At 38.7% G+C, this 18,322-nt stretch overlaps 1 protein-coding gene across 8 annotated transcripts in view; it reads left to right on the forward strand.

The window, feature by feature from the left end:
- Positions 1-18,021, forward strand: part of ncanb (neurocan b) — a 167,188-nt gene extending 149,167 nt beyond the window's left edge. For all 8 annotated transcript variants that reach the window (XM_058072935.1, XM_058072938.1, XM_058072932.1 and 5 more), the window contains 4 exons: positions 1,398-1,480; positions 2,746-2,890; positions 9,843-10,025; positions 13,613-18,021. In XM_058072935.1, coding sequence (XP_057928918.1) covers positions 1,398-1,480; positions 2,746-2,890; positions 9,843-10,025; positions 13,613-13,761 — 560 coding nt within the window. In that variant the 3' untranslated portion in view covers positions 13,762-18,021. The remainder of the gene's footprint in view (positions 1-1,397; positions 1,481-2,745; positions 2,891-9,842; positions 10,026-13,612) is intronic.
- Positions 18,022-18,322: the final 301 nt, after the last annotated feature.

Raw genomic sequence — 18,322 nt, forward strand, 5'->3', positions numbered from 1 at the left:
TACAACATATTGCACAACTGCAGGGTCTTGAGACACATGCTAACTCGCAAACTAGAGAGCTAGCGACCTAAACGGTAGCCTTCAAGTTATTGCCTTTAAATTTAAATAGCCCAAAACTTACCACTTCCACACGGATAGGGAGGATAACTATTAACAGTTATTTAACCTTTAACATGAACATTAATCAAACGTAATAATTTTTTCTGGGTACATGATACCATACAGCATCCATATCAAACTTGCGCGGGCCGCACTAACATTAAACTTTCATATCAAGGCGGGGGCCTCAAAATAGTGTCCTGCGGGCCACATTTGGCCCGCGGGCCGCGTGTTTGAGACCCCTGGTGTATATAAAGTAGTATGTATTTTCAGTTGAAAGAAATACATGGAAACTGAAGAAAGATCTGGCTAGATGCCTTTTGCTGGTGGATGTCAAGTCATGCTTATATTAACTACTATATAATCCACTCTGAATTCAACTGCTCTTGTTTGTCAGGTGTGACTGGAATCCGTTCCTCTGTTTTATGGTCTTGTCTCGCTCAATGGCAGCACTTCTCTGAGGACATGTATTACATTCAACACTTTTTGGCCCTGCGGGGTCTTATTCTGTGCTCCCGGCTTTAAAAAAAAAAAAAAAAAAAACACCTCAGGGAGTCTGTTCATCGCCCTTTGGCGCTGTACATTGTGATGTAAGCATCTTTGACACAACATTTAATACGATGTCATGTTCTGTCTGAGTGTGATTTATGTGGAAACAGGTGCCTTGCAGTGAGCTGATTTCATTTGTGCCCTGCAAAAGGGATAAACAAATCAATATTGTGTGTGAAAATTGGCCAGAACAAGCATGTGTGCACTCCGTTTTAATCCCGCTTAATGATTTGGTTGTGAATGGACACAGCATAGACTTTGTCCCACCCGGTTGGTATTACCTCACTGACATCTGCATCACGACAACTCTCAATGGTGCTCCATTACCTTCTCACCTCGTGACCTCGGGTGAAAATCTCCAATCTTTCTTCCACATGTGTTTTTAACCGAAAAAAAATGTAAAAATGCCTCAAGAATAGATGTCTCCACCCCTGCAATAAGAAGATCAGCGTCATTAGGGAGATTAATGAGCCTGCTGATGATGCTAATGAGATACAACATGATTGAAGCACAGTGGCGGGTGTGTGCACAAGATAGCATAGCAGGATTAAACCAGAAACGTCACCGCTGACAATTTTGCTTTCACGTGGAAACAGAAAAAGTAGTCACAGGGGACTTACCACAGTATTATGTTAGCACTATGTCGCTATCTATAGCTTAAGAGCAGAATAATCAGCTATTCATGGGGATTATGGGGCATGTAGTGTAGTCGTAATGTCCACTTCTGACTTCTGTTTCCCTCTGTTCAGGTATAAGTCACGACAACACCTGGATTGGCTTGAATGATCGCACAGTGGAGGATGACTTTCAATGGACAGACAAGATGGACGTGGTAAGGAAGAAGTAGAAGAAGAAGTATTCACAGCACACTGAAAAGTCTTCCAGGACGCTGGTCAACTCTGATTTGTACGGCTAGTAAATAGAGGGAGGGGATAGAAATAATCTGTTCCAAGGCCAAACTGTTGCCATTACAGAACCTTTTTTTTAAGTTAACAGGGATACTTACACTTTTTAACAATATTGAGGGCACCGTATTTTCTTGACTATAAGTCGCTCCGGAGTATAAGTGGCACAAGGCCAAAAATGCATAATTAGATGGAAAAAAAACATACATAAGTTGCACTGGAGTATAAGTCGCATTTATTTTGCAAACTACTTGACCAAAACAGACATTACGTCATCTTGGAAGGCAAGTTCAAACATTAATAAAATAATAGAGAACAGGCTGAATAGGTGTAAGATATGCTAACACAATGGTTATTCAGCTAGACAATAAATAAACATGAACAGAAAAGGTGTCGAGTGTTTATGTAACATAACATTTCTTCAACGCAGTAAGAGTAGCCTCCGCTTTACGCCAGTCCCTAATAAGTTTCTCACTTACTCCAAACTTTCTTTCTGCTGCTGGATTATTGTTTTCAGCTGCTAATTTCACTCCTTACAGCTTGTAGTCTGCAGAATATGATTTTCTTTTGTGTTCTGTCGTTCTCAGTTGTCTTTGTAAGCTAACCTCTACTGTTAAAATATTGATTTGTTAAGGAGTAGGAGATATCAGTGCGTCTAGAGTGCCCTCTTGTGGCTGTCTGTGAAATTATATATATTTTTTTTTCATTTATAAGTCGCTCTGGAGTATAAGTCGCAGGAACAGCCAACCTGTGAAAAAAGTGTGACTTATAATGCGGAAAATACGGTAATAAAAGTGTAAAAATAAGTTAATCACAGTTTATATTGCAAGAGAAAACCCATTTTTTAGACTGTCACACAAGTGTAAAAGAAGTGAATTACTGTTGAGAAGTGGAATTTTCCCGAAACTGTGGCTGAATTCCGTGTTTTTCCTCTGCTGTGGGTTGTTCAACTTTAGATTCCAGTGAGTGTTTGGAATGAGTAGCACCAAAAGAATTTAAAAACATCAAAACTTTTTGCTTAATTAACTGCAGAGATATGCTGTGGTTCCAGTTGACAAGATTTTTCTGACTTTAAGTGATACATTAATAACTAATACATTCAGAGTTGTTCAATCAATTGTGTTGCATTACAAAATGTTCCTAAAAATGCTCAAATTTTCTCTCAAACGTCTCAAATCATGTCCTTGTCCAGCAATACGAGAACTGGCGTGCGAACCAGCCTGACAACTTCTTTGCGGGAGGAGAAGACTGCGTGGTCATGATCTCTCACGAGAACGGCAAATGGAACGACGTGCCGTGCAACTACAACCTGCCCTACGTGTGCAAAAAAGGCACAGGTGAGGAAACAGAAACAGGAAGTCATAGTTAAAGATGCTTTAAGTAGACTCTGAGGGATCAAATCATGTTCTTTAATCACATTGATGCTAATCTCAGAAGTTCTAGCTCTAGATAGAAATGATAAACACATGTATCAAATCAAATCAACTTTATTTGTAGAGCATTTTTCCTGCAGAAATATGCAACACAAAGTGCTTTACAGAATTAAAAACAATTACCACAATTAAAAAGAAAAACAATTACAAAGAAAGCCCCTCCCTCCCTCCCACCCTCCATACTAGACACACACACAAACACACACACAATCACACACAATCACACACAGTAGGGAGACCTGGCATGTCACTCAGAATCAAGGAAACGCCACATTTGGGGCCGTCCACACTGGGAGGAGCCGCAGGCCTGTGCCATCGGGGGACCAGTACCCGGGCCCCCCGACTCCAACAAACGGGCGGACCCCCACATCAAAGGGAGGAACCCCCAGACGGCCGGGTCGAAGGGACCCAAGGATGGCACCCCCTCAACAGCCCCCAGTGTGGAGGACCCCCCCTGAGGAAATACTGGAGTTAAAAGCTGAAGACTAAGAGCATAAAATAGGACTAAAAAGATAAAAATGTAAGAAAAGTTTAAAATATTAGTTAAAAGCCTGATTAAAAAGGTGTGTCTTTAATCTTTTTTTAAAAATATCAACAGTCTCTGCAGTCCTGAGGCTCTCCGGCAGGCTGTTCTACAGGTGGGGGCCATAGTGGCTAAATGCTGCCTCACCGTGGGTTTTTGTTCTGGATTTTGGTATTGTTAAAAGGCCAGTGCCGGAGGACCGCAGATTGATGCTAATCTCAGAAGTTCTAGCTCTAGATAGAAATGGTAAACACTTGTATCAAATCAATTCAAATCAAATCAACTTTATTTGTAGAGCAGTTTTCCTGCAGAGACATGCAACACAAAGTGCTTTACAGAATTAAAAACAGTGTCCGCAGGGGTTGATATGGTAAAAGCAGATCAGATAAATAAGAAGGTGTATCACAGCTCCACCATTTCTTCCAAACCTTGCATTGCGTATTTCTGTCATTGAGGAAAACTTCTGAATTTTTGGTTCAAGAACTCACATACATAATACGGAATACTGTGAGAACATGACCATCATACACAAGAAACCAGTAGCTCTTTCTCTTTCCTACATTGCTGCAAAAAGCCTTGATTGACGTTTCAGCAAGGTTCTTTTTGGTTTCTCTACAATAGAGACAGTGGAATCATGAAATACAATGTGAAAATTGTGTTTGAAATACAAAAGGAATGGGTGTACGTGAAGAACGGCACAGAAAGGTGACCACTCTCCCAAAAAGTCAGTGAAACCAACTGCTGTATAAAAAGTGAACAGCTGTAGACAAAAACAATATTGTTTGCATCAGCTCATTTTTTGGGAGTTGGCGAGAGATTCTGGTGAACCTCACAGTGGATAGTGTGCCTTGCCAAGCATTTGGGGAAAAATCTCCTGGCCTGTCATTGGTCATTCCCCAATTGATGATATGACCTCCAACCATTACTTTGATTCCATTTGACACCTACCACCTCTTGAGGCTGTCGCTTGTCTTGGCCCCTGACCTTGTCCTCTCCGACCCCCTTTGTCTAACGAGGCCCATGGTCCCCTCTTGGTTGGGACTTACGCTCCCCTCTCTGAGGAGCCCCATGGCCACGTCTATGAAGGGGTCCTTGTCCTCACCTCCACATTCACATCCTCTCACTGCTTAACCTCTGAGCTGATCTGCCTGTATTGGCATACATACTGTATTGAATTAAAAACGTACCTATATGCTCTTACCGCAATGTGAAATCAATCATCAATAATTGGAGTTGTTATTTATGCCCACAGTTTTTAACAACAGTACCGTTACATAACATTCTGAGTAATTGTATTCTTTGATAGCTGTATGGTTAGATCAGTGATTTTCAAATTGTCAGTTGTGCCGTGAGGAATTATCCAATAGCTTTTTTGTTTTTTAAGTTAAGCAAAATCCTCTGAGGGTAGCATAAAAGGGATTTTAAAAAAAAACTAAGATGGTACATGGAGCACAAAGAAGGTGCTGTGCTTTTATGCAAAGCCACTTTAAAGTGACAGGTCATTTACCCTTTGGGTGCTCTTGCTGTAAACACCCTGCAATACTCTATCATTGCGCTGATGTTTAGATGACTCTTTTGCACATTTAAAATTGGGGGGGACAGTGTGGATCTGCAGATTTGTCCATGATGAATCATTCAAGACTGGCAGGCTCATGTATCATTCTGCCTCAGAATGATCAATTTTTTACATGTCGGACTCGGGTCACTTTAAAAATAAGACACTGACAAGCACTTTTCTACTGAAGCGTTCATTCTTTCTTCACACTTGGTTTTGTTTTGCATGTCCAAAGGACTCATGCCCAAAAGCAGGAAGTAAATGTGTCCATGGGTTGTACCTTTACATACTCTTCCTATAAGGAATTCACCCAATTCCACTTGAATTATTCTTTATACTAGACAGATGTTTGACTGCATAGTTTGCCATTTTGCTAAACTGTGAAGCTTGTTGGTGTCAGTTTGCCCCAAAGATTGTGATTGGCGCGTAGTGGCTCGCTGTGGTGCCGAATTAATGTTCACTCAGCATGTTGCCATGTTGCCGTTATTCGGCGCCACAGCAAGCCACTACACACCAATCACATAATCTTTGGCGCGAACTGGCACCAACTGGCACTGGCCCAGTGGACTCCTAGCATTATTGGCGCAACTCGGCACGCGCCATTACATTCCAGTGGATTCCAATAGGCGGATTGTTTGCAACATTTGGTTCCACTTGGTGGCCACTTGCATCCAGCAATCAGCACGACTAAAATTGTAAACATTTTGACATTTTCTTGCCATTTTTGCGGGCCACCATGAGCCAGTTGGAAGGCAGTTTGAGCCAATGCACGCCACTAGGCACCTTATTGGCGACACTAGGTGCCACAGCAAATTGTATTGGCGTGAACTGGCAACAACTGGCGCCCGCCCAGTGGACTCCTCCTAGCATTAGACACCACAGAAGCTAGTCGTGGCAGGAATATGCATACATTACAGGGTTTGTGAAACAACTTCAGATGATCAAATCAAGCGATACGATGGGTTTGAGTTTGTATCGTGGGCCTCTCTCCATGTCCATATTGACTCCAGTGACACCCCAAGTGGTGAAAATGTAATAGATTCTTATGTAAGAATAATGCAAACTCTGAGGTGAGATTCATACCGAGTGCCAGCTGGCTGGGATATAGATCATCATAAGGCCTGAGTTCGACACAGAAAAAAAAACATATTGGCAGTGTCCTGATGTAAAACGATAAAACCATGAAACATGGAAACGGCTGTACTTTAATGTCATTATCACAGGATTAAAGTTCTTTATTCCAGATAGTGCATGATATGCTGCTTGCTGATATGCCTCACTGAAATTAGGAAGACACTGGACACATAATTTCCACAAATCTGCAGATTAAAATCAATCTTTTAATTTCCAAGAACTGGTATTTTCCAAAAGGCACGCTACATCTAGTATACAACATATTAAAAAGACACAGTATGAATAAAAAGGCAAGCTCTTTCCCATCCAGGCAAGGTGTTGCACCATGCCTGATGCATACTGTCACTAGTCCTCGGCATCCTGCTCACCTCTGACCTTAATCAGTCGCTTACAATCACAGCAACCTTTTCAAATGCTTGCACTTGCCAGCAAGCTTCTATTTGCTGACGCTAAGCTTGTTGAATTAATGGGGAAAGCTTGTCAGCTACACGCTGAGCATCCTGATCCTGTTTTTTTAAGCATATTTTTCATCGACAGGCTCATCAGGGGTCCGCCAGAGGGAAATGGGCGGATTCCGTCAGTCCCCTGGATGGTGATAATTTGAGAACTTCTACCTGTAGAAAAATAAATGAATAAATAGACTAATAAATAAATGTTGAATACATCAGTAAGGGGTGGAAAGCTTATTATCTGCAGGCTTATAAAAAGTGTTGATGAGGAGGGAGTTTATGAAAATAAAAAAAATATTGAAATACAATTATGAAATACAATTTTGTTAGATTTTATTTTACTATTAGATTTTTTTAACAGTTTTTTTGTGTATGTGGAATTGTATGTCCATTTGAGTTTATTTAGATGTATGATTTGTGATTTATAGTGATTATTCTCATTTGTACTAAAAAAAAACATCCCAACAACATTAAATACATTAAGTAGTTATAGTATTAGTAATTAAAGTATTATAGTTAAAAGACCTATTTTTGACTCCATATATTCATTGAATATATATATATATATGTCCTCAAATCTGAGATATTCCACTCGAATTAAGCAAAACTGTCTGCCTGTATTTGTCATTATATTGCAATTATATTATATTGTTATTATATTGTATGTAGTCAAAAAATAGGTATTTTTGAGTTTAACCTTGCATTTTTTTGCACCGTTGATGCCTTTTTAGTATGTCCATCCTATTCACATTTGGTTTAATTTTCCATAAATGTGTGTAATTTTCAACATGGTGTATGGTGTGATACTACTACTACCACTACTACACATAATACAGTTTTTATAATTGTTAGACAATGGCCAATTACTTATATCCAGGTAGTTGCTAAGTTCCGCCTGTGTCCAGGTGAAGATGTTGTGATTTATGGCAGCCAGTTTTTCTTTTGCTTTTGCTTTTTCTACCAACAAATGCTGGTCAGCCCCCTAAAGATGTGCACCAAATTTCATGGTGATTTAGCCCAGCACCCTACTGCAAGGGTGGTTTTGTAGAGAGGTATGAGAAATTTCAAGTTAATCCTACTGAGGGAGTTCGAACTTTAATAACAGCGCCACCCAGTGGTGTATTTGGAGCTGATAGGACAGATGATAAGACAGACCACACAGCAGGGGTGAATGTTTTACCCAATGTGCACCCTTTTGTGTGAAGCGGTTCAGGAGTATAAACAAACAAACCGATCTTCATTGTTATATGTCAGTTGGATCAACATTCATTCATTCATTTTCTACCGCTTTTCCTCACGGGGGTGCTGGAGCCTATCCTGACTGTCTTCCGGCGAGAGGCGGGGTACACCCTGGACTGGTCGCCAGCCAATCACAGGGCACATATAGACAAACAACCATTCACACTCACATTCATACCTATGGACAATTTGGAGTCACCAATTAACCTAGCATGTTTTTGGAATGTGGGAGGAAACCGGAGTACCCGGAGAAAACCCACCCACGGGGAGAACATGCAAACTCCACACAGAGATGGCCGAGGGTGGAATTGAACCCTGGTCTCCTAGCTGTGAGGTCTGCGTGCTAACCACTCGTGCACCATGCCGCCCTGGATCAACATTGTGTAAGAAAAGATAACAAAGCACAGCAGCAACATGCAGACGTGTGATATTATGCGTGTACATCTATAGTGCTGGAAAGGAAGCTGCTATCTACGCTGTGATGTTATCATAGTCAAAAAGAATGTGAACACCGTGCACATTCATTGAATGCAGGACTAGAAAACCCTTTAGGAAAGAGTCAAGTCACCCAAGAATGGCTTAAGTGTGCCACTTGTTTAGCAAACCATCCACTGATGTTACTTTGCCAGATCAAGCAAAGCCCTCTGAGTATTTTACAAAATAAATAGTTATGATATTTCTGTAAGAAACAAAGTGAAGCGGCCGCTTCCCCCTTCAGGGCGATATTCTTTATTACACAAGTGTCCTCACTGCCATCATAACTCAATTTAATGACATTTTCCTTTATCCTCACTTCAATACCTTTTCTCATCCCTTCCCTCCTGCTGCTGTTAGAAATCATTCAGCAGTGCACTGAGGTGAAGTTTATGGAAAAATGACCTTTCAGCGGTTTATTTGTGTCTCAAGGGGAGGGGGTGTTGGCCTTTCTGTCTGCATTGAACTGTAAATTTGGGAATTTAATCAGAGTTAATGACATTGTTTTGCCACTTCGTAAGGAGCTTTTAGGATAAGGGTAATGTAATTAAGAGAGGTTGTCATGTTGTCACCACTAAGGGGTGTAATTGTACGTACTATACAGATGTCCCTCATTTATCGCTGTTAATTGGTTCCGGACCTGACCATGATAAGTGGTTTTCCGTGAAGTAGGGTTTAATAATAATAAATTGAATATTTTGGTAGTTAGAACATACTAAATCTTTTTGTGACCTTCTAAATACGTTTTTTACTATTGTAGAGCCCTGTAGATGTTAAATAACACCCATATTTTCCTTGATGTTGCCATTCTTATGCTTGAAAATTTTTAATTTAGGCCAAGAATATGTACAATTTGCTTATGTATGCATATTTTTTTATTAATAATAGGCCGTATACAACCACGGCTGTATCTTGGGTTCTGTGATTGGTTGGCAACCAGTTCATGGTGTAACCCGAAAAGGTAGCCGGCATATGCTCCAGCATACCTGAGACCCCACTGAGGATAGGATTTATAGAAAATTGATGTATGGATCTACTTTTTCTTTTTTATGTCACGGTTTTGTAAATTTTTATTACAGAAAGGGAACAAAATGGAACAAAATTGAGTTTGAAAAAGAACTGATAGCAGGTAATTCCCCAATGAATACAGTTATCAAATAAAAAATGAACACAGTAAAACAATAATAGTTTACAACAATAGTGCAACGGTGCATTCCAGTGTAATAGTAACAGTTGGAAGAATGTGAATGTGTAAATAAACGCATTGACGTGTGACTATGCGCACTTCCTGTCCCTCACTTAATGTGTACCGTATGGGAACTCACCTGTGTAGTGTAGTGAATGTTCCATACCAAAAAATGGAACCACTTACTATTTCTGTCCAATTGTCTCAAAGGAATATGGCTACAAATTATTACTAACTGTTAAAAAAAAAAAAAAAAGATGACCCACAATGATTACTGTTGCCTTTTTCATCTCCAGTGCTGTGCGGCGCCCCTCCACAAGTGGACAACGCCTTCCTGATCGGTCGCAAGCGTTCCCACTATGACATCCACTCCACAGTGCGCTACCAGTGTGTCGACGGCTTCCAGCAGCGCCACGTACCCACGGCCAAGTGTCGCGCTAATGGCAAGTGGGACAGGCCGAAAATCATCTGCACAAAGTGTGAGTTTGAGAGCATATTAAACCTTTTATAAATAATTGCAAGAAAAAATAGATCACGGTGATCATCGGCCCACTGGGTTTATGAAATAGGAAGATCTTTATTGAAGTGCTTCCTGCTTGAAGATGTTTTCATTTGAGACTTGGGTACAATCAAACATGTTTCAAGAGAAATACCCAATATCGGTTCATCAAACTACTCAATATTGTCATATATGGTCTGTTACACTGATGTAAAGTTGCTTCTATGTCCAATCAGTTTTGAGTACAGTAACAGTGAGTACACCCCTCACATTTCAGCAACCATTGGTATGACAGTACCGTAATGAAAAAAATATTTTTTTTATGTTTAGATTAAATAAATGCTTTATTCCAAAAGTGCAAAACATTGCATGTAATACGGCTGCTTAAAAAGTAGTCGTAACAGAAATGACATTCATCGCTGTCTTCATCCTTCTCCTGAGACCTAAAACCACCAAAGTCATTTTCTTCAGTGTCAGAATTGAACAACCTCATAATTCCTTCATCACACATTTTGTCAGTCACATTCTTTCATCGTCCCTCTCCCGTTGGTGATAGTGGATTTTCTGATACATAATAAAGAAAGACAGAATAAACCTTGCAATTCAAACTCCACTCCATGTTTCCAGCGGCACTTATTAGCCCTGATGATGAGACATGAAACGCTTTTTTCAACATCTGCTGAGGTCAATGCAGTCCAAACAAAAGCTATAGTAATACATTTGATCAAATGTACTCAAAATATGTCAGATCAAAACACATTTGCTGCATAAGATGAAATATTAGTGTCCACTTCACTACTTCATGAAGTTGCACTCTAGGCATCGTGGCTTGCATAGCAGTATGGATTTACTATCCACTGAAAATGACTAAACACACAGCTGTTACTGTATAAAACGCTGGCAACACACATGAGTACCAAGATAATTATGTCTTGCCTACAGTCAAGCATGGCCTGGGGCTGCATGAGTGCTGTGGTTCACTGAGGGGAAACACGAATACCAACGTGTATTGTAACATTGTGGTGCAAACGTTAGGCTGCATGGCAGTTTTACAACAAGGAGTCTAAACACTTAAGGTGATGATGATGGAGTGGCCAATTGACCACCTGTGGGGAACCCTCACGTGGAAGGAAGGTAGAGGAGCGCAAGGTGTTCCACCACTAATGTTGTCATGGAAGAGTATTCCAGTAACAACCTGTGCAACGCTGGTCAATTCCATGCCCATGAGGATTGAAGAAACAGTTCACATTTTCTTACATGAAGTCGTATGACATCCAATCAGCAGTGTAGTGCATCAAAGGTGACTTTTCTCCATTTTGTCCCATGAGCAGAGTCATGGTCAGTTTTTAGTGTTGAAAAAAAGTAGTTCCGGCTAATTTGTGCGGTCACTAAAATAAAGCATTTTGCTTTTCAAAACAATATTCATTCAAAAAAAATAATGCATTCGCTTCAGAAAAATGTTGAGATTTCACAATTGTTGTGCGGTATTTTCACTCATTTTGCATCACTGCATGCTTCCAGCTGTCAACTGTTGTGTATGTCTTTCACAGTGTTTACATGACCACCGCTGCGAAAAAGCTAAAGTGAGAGCTAGAGTGCTATTGGCACAAAAGAAAATATTTTTAAAAATGGTGCCGACTTGAAATGATCTGGGCTGTAATCACAAGAATGTGTCTCCCTGGATCTCCCTATATATTCCATCGCTTTCCTGTCACGGACATTGCTATTAGGCGTAGGCTCGCCATATTTTGTGGCAAGGATTAAAAAAAAAACCTTTGTGGGTGTTGTACACACTTTAGCGAGGACGATTATGTTCCTACACGCCCAAGACAGACGAAGAAACATGTTTTGAAGAGCTGCTGCGGCACCTCAGGTAAGAACTAGTTATACTAGCTAATTAAATTAGCTAGTTTATTTCGGTTTTGTTTGCCACCCCATTACAGCACACTCTAGGAATCACTCATCGAAATTTTCTTTCCTATGATAATTCTTCAGAGGTGTCTTATATTTTTCAGCTTTCACATAATATTTTTGTCCCAAATCCTTTTTTTCAAAGGTACACTCAGACTTTGTCTGTTTTCACGTAACCTTTCAGTGTAATTATTGCGGCTGCACTTCTGAAGAGAGATAAATCCTGCATACACATAAATATTCAACTGGAATCTCATTTCACTGATGGGGCAAAAATGATGACCTTTCTTGTCTAAAAGTAAATTAGATTCTGTTATCTTTTAACTGACTTGTGTGGGGACTTTTTTTTTAAATATTGTTATCAATCATTGCAGACAATATTTGTTTGTTGTCATAATTGAGAAAGGGTGAGCTAATTTGGCAGTACAGCCCAGGAACAAGCTGATGACACCGTGGCAGCACAGATGACAATATTCCTTCAGTGTGGTGGAACCACATGGAACATGGAACCATATTTGATAACCTGTCCAGAGTGTGGCCCAGGGGCCATTTGCAGCTCGTGGATCGATTTTTATGGCACACTGTTGAAAAAATTTGGGAAAATAGAGCAAAAAAGCAGACATATTGACACTAATTCATAATAACACAATGCTAACTTTTTTGTACCTTTTTAGAAAATTGAACCCATCCATCCATTTTCTATGCCGCTTATCCTCACTAGGGTCACGGAGGTATGCTGGAGCCTATCCCAGTTGATTTCGGGCGAGAGGCAGGGTACACCCTGGACTTGTCGAGAAAATGAAATAAATATCTAAATAAATATAGTGGCCTCCCACATTTTTCAATATAAGTATGGACACCCATGCTGTCAGATAACATACAGTATTAGGTAACAGGCCCTGTAACATATTCGTACATAGACATATTTACCAGCAGTACTGTCAAAACCGGTCAAATTATTTAACCAGTCAAACTGGGTTTGTTAACATTATTCTTGTTTTTTAACCAACAAAATGGAACCAGTTGCCATTAAAACATTAGCAAAAGTCAATGCAATTTTTCCCTATATTCTCATTAAATTATTTTTTTTTGTGTAGGAGCATATGATTTTGCTTAGCCATTAAACAAAGACAAAACATCAATGACTTGAAATACCACCCAGATAGTCACTCACATTACTAAATATATTCGATATAATCGGACAAAATAGGACATAAATAAGACTTGTGCTGGTGTGTGTTTCAATAAATAGATAGATAATAGATGTGTGGACAGGAAGTGACGTCGGAGTTGATTTATCGCTGGAGTGTGGCCACAACTGTAGCCCCTGTTATTATGATGATGATCATAGCTAATATTATTCTGTTACTGTTGTGCCTATCGTGAGATAAACAAATCTAAAACAATAAAAGCCTGTCATTGGTGATCAAGTCCGATGCGTGTTACTAGTGGCCCCTAGTGGCCAGTGTAGACTACAATTCATCAACGTTCTTTAATCCCTTACTATAAACTGTATTTGTATTTGAATTCATTTAGAAAAAAATTATGTGAAAATGCTTAATTCAGGCCAAGAATACATAGCATTTGCTTAAATATGCATATTTAAAACTAATAATAGGCTGTAGTCAACCAGTCCCTGTCTATTCCCTCCACCAGCTCGACGGGCCCACCGGTACCGGCGCCACCATCACCACCACCGACACCAGCATAAGAGCAGACGGGAGCGCAGGAAGCACAAGCGGCATGGCCACCGAGACGGAAGGCACCACGTTATGGAGCAGGACCACAACCAAGTCCACGTGTAGACCAAAAGAAGATCTCCTCAACCTTCCTCCTTTGCCTGTTTTCCTATTTATTACTCCTCCCATCTTTCTCTTATACTATCCTGTCCTAGTTTGGCTCCGCCCACTGTATCATAGTGAATTCAGAGTCCTGCCAAACTGCTGTCAGGCCTCCCCGGGACAATAGCAATCCCTTTGTATCTCTTTTTACCTTCATTTTGCCCTGTTTTCTTGTCTTGTGCGTCTTGACCCACTTCCTAAAGGAAAAGGACTCATTTATTTTTTAAACACTCCTCCATTTGTTTCTTGGCTTTGGTGGAGAAGGTTCTGCTTTTATTGTCTGGTGTTGTCTTGTCTTGTGTGAAGACTTACTTACTTACTTACTTACTTACTTGAGGAACACAACCGGTCCGAGTCAGTCGTTTGTCCATCATTCAGAACTGGCTTTACGTGTTCTCATTTCTCATTTTCTCATCACGTCAACCTGAAATAAGCTCACATTGAGAGGAGGCAATCACCAGATGAAGACATGAGGACAATTCTGATTGACAGGGTGTCCAAAAGTCAAGAGTTCTGGCAGAATTGGATGGCCCTGTTGTGTTCAAAACAATTGTCGCTGTCCGGCTGACCATGTCTTAAAGAAGGAATATTATATTATCTCTTTCCTCCTAATAATAATACAGAAAAAGTCACAATATTTGAAGAATGAAGTTGAGAATGAGAATTAAGTTGTAATGGTACGAGAGAAAACCTTATATTTTATTGATTTTTGGTAGTATTATAATAATTTCCACTAAAATAATGCAATTTTTGTAGCGATATTACTACTTAATTTTCATGTATAATAACTATTTTCTCAATTTTGCAGCTGTTTTTTTCTCACAAAATGATCTGTTATTTTTTAAAACACTATTAAACATAATTATTATTATTTAAACTTTATTTCTAGCAAGATTGCTAGCTTAAACATATCCCAAACTTTATTCTCATTAAATGATTTTTTTTTTGCACAAAATTTTAACTGAAAAATAAATAGTTATTATTATTATTATTATTAGTTTTTTATTTTCTTCTAATATTACAACTTTATTCTAATAAAACACACACATGATATTTTTTTCAACGTCAACATCAACATTATTTTCATTAATTTATTTTGTAGTTTTTTAAATGAAGCTAACATCATGTATCTTGGAATGGTAAAGCTTTATTCTTTTAACATTTGGTGTGTTTGCAACTATGTTTTAACAACATTTTCATTTCATCTTTATTGTCATGAATTAGCATTTTTTTCCCTTGCAGAATTCCTGTAGGTTTTATATCTTGTAATAATCTGATTATATTAATGTAATGTGAGCTTTTTTTGCAAAATTACAACTTGATTTGTCGTTAAATTCTTCATTAATAACATAGTAAACATTTATTATTACATTAATAGTTTTTTTCTATTAATCATGCAACTTTATTCTCGTAAAATTTTGCTTGTTTATTCTCGCATTATTCAGACTTTTTTCTTGTCATGTTGTTGAAACAGGTTTTTCTCACATAGGATATTTTTTTGTCCATATATCCTAACTTGTTTTACTTTCCATAAATTCTCATGAATTCTCACTGGAAGATTGTAACTCTCGACTCTGAGACTTTTGGGACTTTAATTGTATCCTTTGTCTTGTGTGACACAACGCTTACCATCTTGCCATCCCACCTTTTATTGGTAAGATATTTTTCTTTTTGGTTGATCATGGCAGGATGCTGGGATGAGCACCTTTTTTACGATGTGGGGGGCTGGGGGGGTGTTTGTGTGTGTGTGTGTGTGTGTCAGCAAGTAGATAAGAAGATGACGGAGATAAATGCTTCCTTATGTGTCGTTCCCGGTTCTAAAGGGGGTATTGAGTCAGATAGAAGAAGCATTGCTTTGCTCCCCTTCACTGACAGGTTAAAATTATGTTTTTTTTCTTCTTCTAAATCCTCCAGTTAATGCTGCAGCTTGAGGGATTATGTCCAAACCACTGACTCCAATGTTATCATTTTCTACTCTTTTCCCTTCCCCTACTTCTTACTTTAATGCTGTTCTTTATCACTGCTCCTCACCAGAGACTCATTTCACCACCTTTACTGTCTTCTTTATATCACATAAAGGAGCACACGCCCCTTTAACCATCTTTAGTGGTAAAACAGTACACTTTATTTTGTCCAGCAGCATCTTTCCACCAAGCGCTGCAGTTCTGGCTTGGTTTTTCAGTGCACAATAGTGTGACATCATAGCAACACAACAGTGTGTAATGATTTTGTTGGTGCTTTCTATTCTTATCACGTCCCTTTTCCATTACATGGTACCTACTCTGCCCAACATGACTGTATCACCGATTAGGGTGCTTTTGGGGGGCAACAGGCGATACTACTGTATTGGGACTAATGAATGGAGTGACCCAAGCTGTCATGAAGAAAGAACAACAAATGTTGGCTGTGCTTCATTGCTGTTCACTCCTTTTCAAGTTCGAGTTTATTGTAAATTATGTCAATTTCTTTTAGCAAATGTATGATTTTATACTACCTATGACTTGTCTTTTAATTTTTTGACTAATAATTGACACTAATAAACCACAAAACAGCGAACATTATTTTTTGAAAAACCGCGATAGAGCAAGGGAGTGATGTTCTTGTAAAATATTTTTTCTGATAATATTACAACTTTATTCTAATAATTAAACATTTTTTGTTTCAAAGTTATGTCATTTTTGTAAAATTCCGATTTATTTTCTGGTAATATTCCAACTTAATTACTATAATATTTAATAGTTTTCTTAACAAGGATCACTACAGCAGGTCAATCGCATGCATGGTCGGCTTAGTGTTCAACCCGGATGGAACCCTGCCAAGAAATCAAACCGATGCCCTCTGCCTTCTCATAAATGAACACTTGGTGAAATCCCAACGTCCTTATAGTTTGTCTTCATTGGCAGCTTCCACTGTGTCACGCTGCTGACGTCACACTATTTCCAAGACATATCAGGAATACCCCAGATAGTGTACTTGTACACCGAAGAGAAGCACATGAATTCTCTGTCACGAGTTACCTCCTCTCACCTTGGTGCTGACGGAGAATAACAGCGACCCTCTCACCTCTTATCACTTTAATTAATCTTGTGCATCTTGTGCATAATTAACAAACTGCATTATCTGCAGCAGCACCAAAAGGCCGGGTCAGCTTGACGGACACAAAGGAATGTCCAGACAATGCACACAAGTCATTTGAACCAGCACAAGATACTATTTCACTTTAAATTGGAGCAGGAAACGCACCCAGATTAATAGAATAAAGTCAGAAAAGTACAGGAATTTTTTTTTTCATAAAGTCTTAATCTTATGACGGGGTAAAATCCACTTTGTTTTAGGAAAAAAGTTGTGATTTTTCACATTAAGAGATTTTCTTGTCATGTACATTTTTTCTAGCAAAAGTCCCACTTATTGACTTTGGTGTCATAATACTCTACATTTTTTTCTGACAGAATTACAACTTGCAATTTAACTGCAAAAAACAGCTTGATAAGAATAAAGTAGTAGTTCTATCAGAAAAAAAGTCACAATCTGATGAGAAGATGTAATTTTACAAAAAAATAATTGTCATAATTTTACCAACAAAGAAAACTTTTTATGTTCAAATACATACGTTCAGACAGTTAAGTCACTGGATCCCAAACATTTATGTTTTAATCTGAAAAACAAAGATTAGTCTTTAGCACCATCAAAAATGTGCATCACATGGTTTACTTTGAACACCCGCTACAATGACAACTGAATATTCAAACATAAAACAACAGAGAAACATACTATAAATTAATAAGTAGTTAATTCCTGTTAGTTTTCTACTATTACAGCTTTTTCAATCAAAGCTAACCTTCAACTTTTTTTGCCATTCTTTAGTTGTAGCTTCATTGTTTAGCTTTGACCTTGTTCTAATGCACCGCTATGCCCCTAGTGGCGCTTGGGTGGCATTATAACCATAGATGAAATACTGTAATGTGTGGAACAAATGTTGTGTGACTCCTTGTATTCTTTGTAAATACTTTGCTTTAAAAAAAAATTCTGTGTGTGTTTCTTCTGAGCCTTCCTCACATATTTTCATTTTGCGTTTTTTTTTTTTTTTTTAATTGGGAGCGAAACAGTGTGGCTGTGTGAGGATGCTCCATGCATATTTATTCATATTTATTGATGTGTTTTCTTACTTATTTGTATTTTATTCTTTACATGACCTGTCATCATTAAAGATTGTTTGGATCTGTTTTTTGGCTATGTGACAGTGTGTTTGTTTTTTTTTTTTTGGTTTATTTACTACAAAGTAAGGCAAGGCACCATTCTTACACAAGGTAATCCGTAGTGCTTTACAGAATAGTATAATCACTTCATAGAATCATTGCAGAAGATATAATCTTGATAAAAACTATTTGGGTGAAACAAAACACACCGAGGGTAATTTTTGTTATTATTACGTATCACATCACACAACTGTGTGTCAAGGAGAAAGTCTTTCTCTTTCTACACTCCTTTTTTTCCAATTTGAACCTTTTCGTTGCCTTTCGCTTGC

The sequence above is a fragment of the Doryrhamphus excisus genome, chromosome 5 (genome assembly GCF_030265055.1).
Source record: "Doryrhamphus excisus isolate RoL2022-K1 chromosome 5, RoL_Dexc_1.0, whole genome shotgun sequence".
Taxonomy (NCBI): Eukaryota; Metazoa; Chordata; class Actinopteri; order Syngnathiformes; family Syngnathidae; genus Doryrhamphus; species Doryrhamphus excisus.